The sequence below is a fragment of the Monodelphis domestica genome, chromosome 3 (assembly GCF_027887165.1).
Source record: "Monodelphis domestica isolate mMonDom1 chromosome 3, mMonDom1.pri, whole genome shotgun sequence".
Taxonomy (NCBI): Eukaryota; Metazoa; Chordata; class Mammalia; order Didelphimorphia; family Didelphidae; genus Monodelphis; species Monodelphis domestica.
In genome coordinates this window covers 40,179,448-40,181,867 of record NC_077229.1, presented here as the reverse complement: position 1 = coordinate 40,181,867, position 2,420 = coordinate 40,179,448, and the positions used below count along the sequence as shown (strand labels likewise).

General features: G+C 45.8%; 1 protein-coding gene across 1 annotated transcript; it reads left to right on the top strand.

Moving 5' to 3' along the window:
• The first annotated feature begins 104 nt into the window (after positions 1 to 104).
• LOC100028358 (WW domain-binding protein 11-like) lies at positions 105 to 1,909 on the top strand. Its single transcript, XM_056820836.1, has one exon. The coding sequence runs from the start codon at positions 122 to 124 to the stop codon at positions 1,907 to 1,909; it is 1,788 nt and encodes a 595-aa protein (XP_056676814.1). The 5' UTR covers positions 105 to 121.
• Positions 1,910 to 2,420: the final 511 nt, after the last annotated feature.

Genomic DNA, 2,420 nt, shown 5'->3' with positions numbered 1-2,420 from the left:
GATGTGCAGTTTCAAGATGATGGTGGCTTAGGGCCCCTGTGAGAGGTGAAGGCAGCCTCCCATCTCCAGTCTGAGGAGACATTTTTATTTCACCCTTAACTATATCACATAACCTGTGAAAATGGGACGGAGATCTACATCATCCACCAAGAGTGGGAAATTCATGAACCCCACTGACCAGGCTCGAAAAGAAGCCCGGAAGAGGGAATTAAAAAAGAATAAGAAACAACGAATGAAGGTACGAGCTGAGGTGATAAAGATGAAGGATCCCAAACAGATTATCCAAGACATGGAGAAATTAGATGAAATGGAGTTCAATCCAGTACAGCAGTCACAGCTAAATGAGGTGCTAAAAGGTAAGCAAAAAAAGCTTCGTGAAACTTTTGAGCGTATTCTCCGATTCTATGAAAAGGAAAATCCAGATATCTACAGAGAACTTAGAAAATTAGAGGTGGAATATGAGCATAAGAGAGCCCAGCTCAGTCAATATTTGGATGCAGTAAAGACTGCTCAGCATATTGAATTGGAAAGCATCCCATTGCCAGATATGCCTTATGCTCCTTCTAACATCTTAATTCAAGACATCCCATTGCCTGGTGCACAGCCACCCTCTATTCTCAAAAAAACCTCTGCTTATGGGCCTCCCACCAGGGCAAATTCCCTACTTCCTCTTCTTGGACATGGTGTTCCTTGTTTGCCTCCTGGCAGAAAGCCTCCTGGCCCACCTCCTGGGCCACCTCCTCTCCAGGTTCTGCAGCTGTATGGTTGTAAAGTGGGCTTTGCCCTAGAATTTACCTCTCATTGGACAGAGGACGACATTTTATATAGTGAGGACCTCGCTAGACGAAGTCATGATGACGATGATGCTTCCTGTGAAGATGGTTATCCTGAAGACATGGATCAAAATAATCGTGATGACAGTGACACTGATGGAGAGGAGTTCATCCATTGTGATGTTGAAGAGAGAGGGACCAATGAGGACCAAAAGTCAGGTCTGAGTGTACGATTTGCTGATGTTCCTGGAAAATCAGGAAAGAAAAAGAAAAACATGAAGGAATTCACACCTATTCAAGCTATGATGCTTAGAATGGCAGGTCATGAAATTCCTGAAGAGGGGCAAGAAGTGGAAGAATTTTCAGAGGAGGAGGCAGAGAAGGATTCAGAAGACTCTGAGTCAGAGGATACAATGCAGCAGCAGCACAAAGAAGACTCTCTTCCTGATGGGGCAGTATTGTCTCCAATTTCTCAACAAAGGCAGCCACCTCCACAGTCTGTTCCTCCTGCTCAAATACGGGCTCCTCCCATTTCAGGACCATCCCATTTTAGCCCACCACCTGCTCCACGCAGTGGCATTCCTCCAGGTCCACTTCCAGGAGCTCTTCCATTTTCAACATCACCTGGAATGCCTTTACCCTGGCTTCTACCTCCTGGTCCTCCTCCAGGAGGACCACCACTGAGGTTCTCTCTCCCAGCAACTCCAGGCATCCCTTCACTACTTCCTGGTATAATGCAACCACCTTTGGTGCCTCCACATGGACCTGCTCCATCTGGTATTTTCCCAGCTCCCTTGCCAAAACCAGTGGTTTTTCATGCCCCACCCAATTTGGTTCAGAGATCCAAAGTGGATGATACCAGGGCAGACACTATTGACAAGAAAGCTACAAAAACCATCAGTGCCAAACCACAAATCACTAATCCCAAGGCAGAAATTACCAAATTTGTGCCCACTGCACTGAGAGTTCAACGAAAGAACAAGGGAGCTACTGCTGCTCCCCAAAGAAAGTCAGAAGATTCTACTATACCACTTGCCAAAGCAGTTCCCAAATCTGTCTCCTCTGCTCCTGTTTCTGTACAAACCAACGATGCTGTATATGAAGCCTTCATGAAAGAGATGGAGGGGCTACTGTGACAACCTGTGATGCCAGGGAAGGTTTTAACCCCATAGTTTCATATTAGAAAACATTAGAGGAAGGGGCTCATATATTGGACCTAAGTGCAGAGGAGTTACCTTTTATTCTTATGTCAAGGGAGAATTTCAGAATTTTAGTCTTGCCCTTTTTCTCTGGATCTCCCCTTTTTCCTTCCTCCCCAAAGCCCTAGATTCCTCCTCAATTATTCAATCCCTCCTTTTCCTGCCCTCTTCTTGATTCTCACTGACCCCCTTTCCTACTTTGTCTACCTGCTCCCCTTCCCCTCCCTGCTCTTCATCCTCACATTTCTACACAAGAACAGCCAGCTGTCTTATAGTCCACCTGCTGTTATGTATGTAAAATGTATATAAGCCTGGCTGTTGCCATGACTTGGTGCTTAGATTTTGGGAGATGACTTCACTAAGCCCAGACGTTACGTAATAAACTGCTTCTTCCTACCATTCTGGGGTCAGCGAGCTTCCTCTGTGGTGACAGGGCATTTCCTAACTT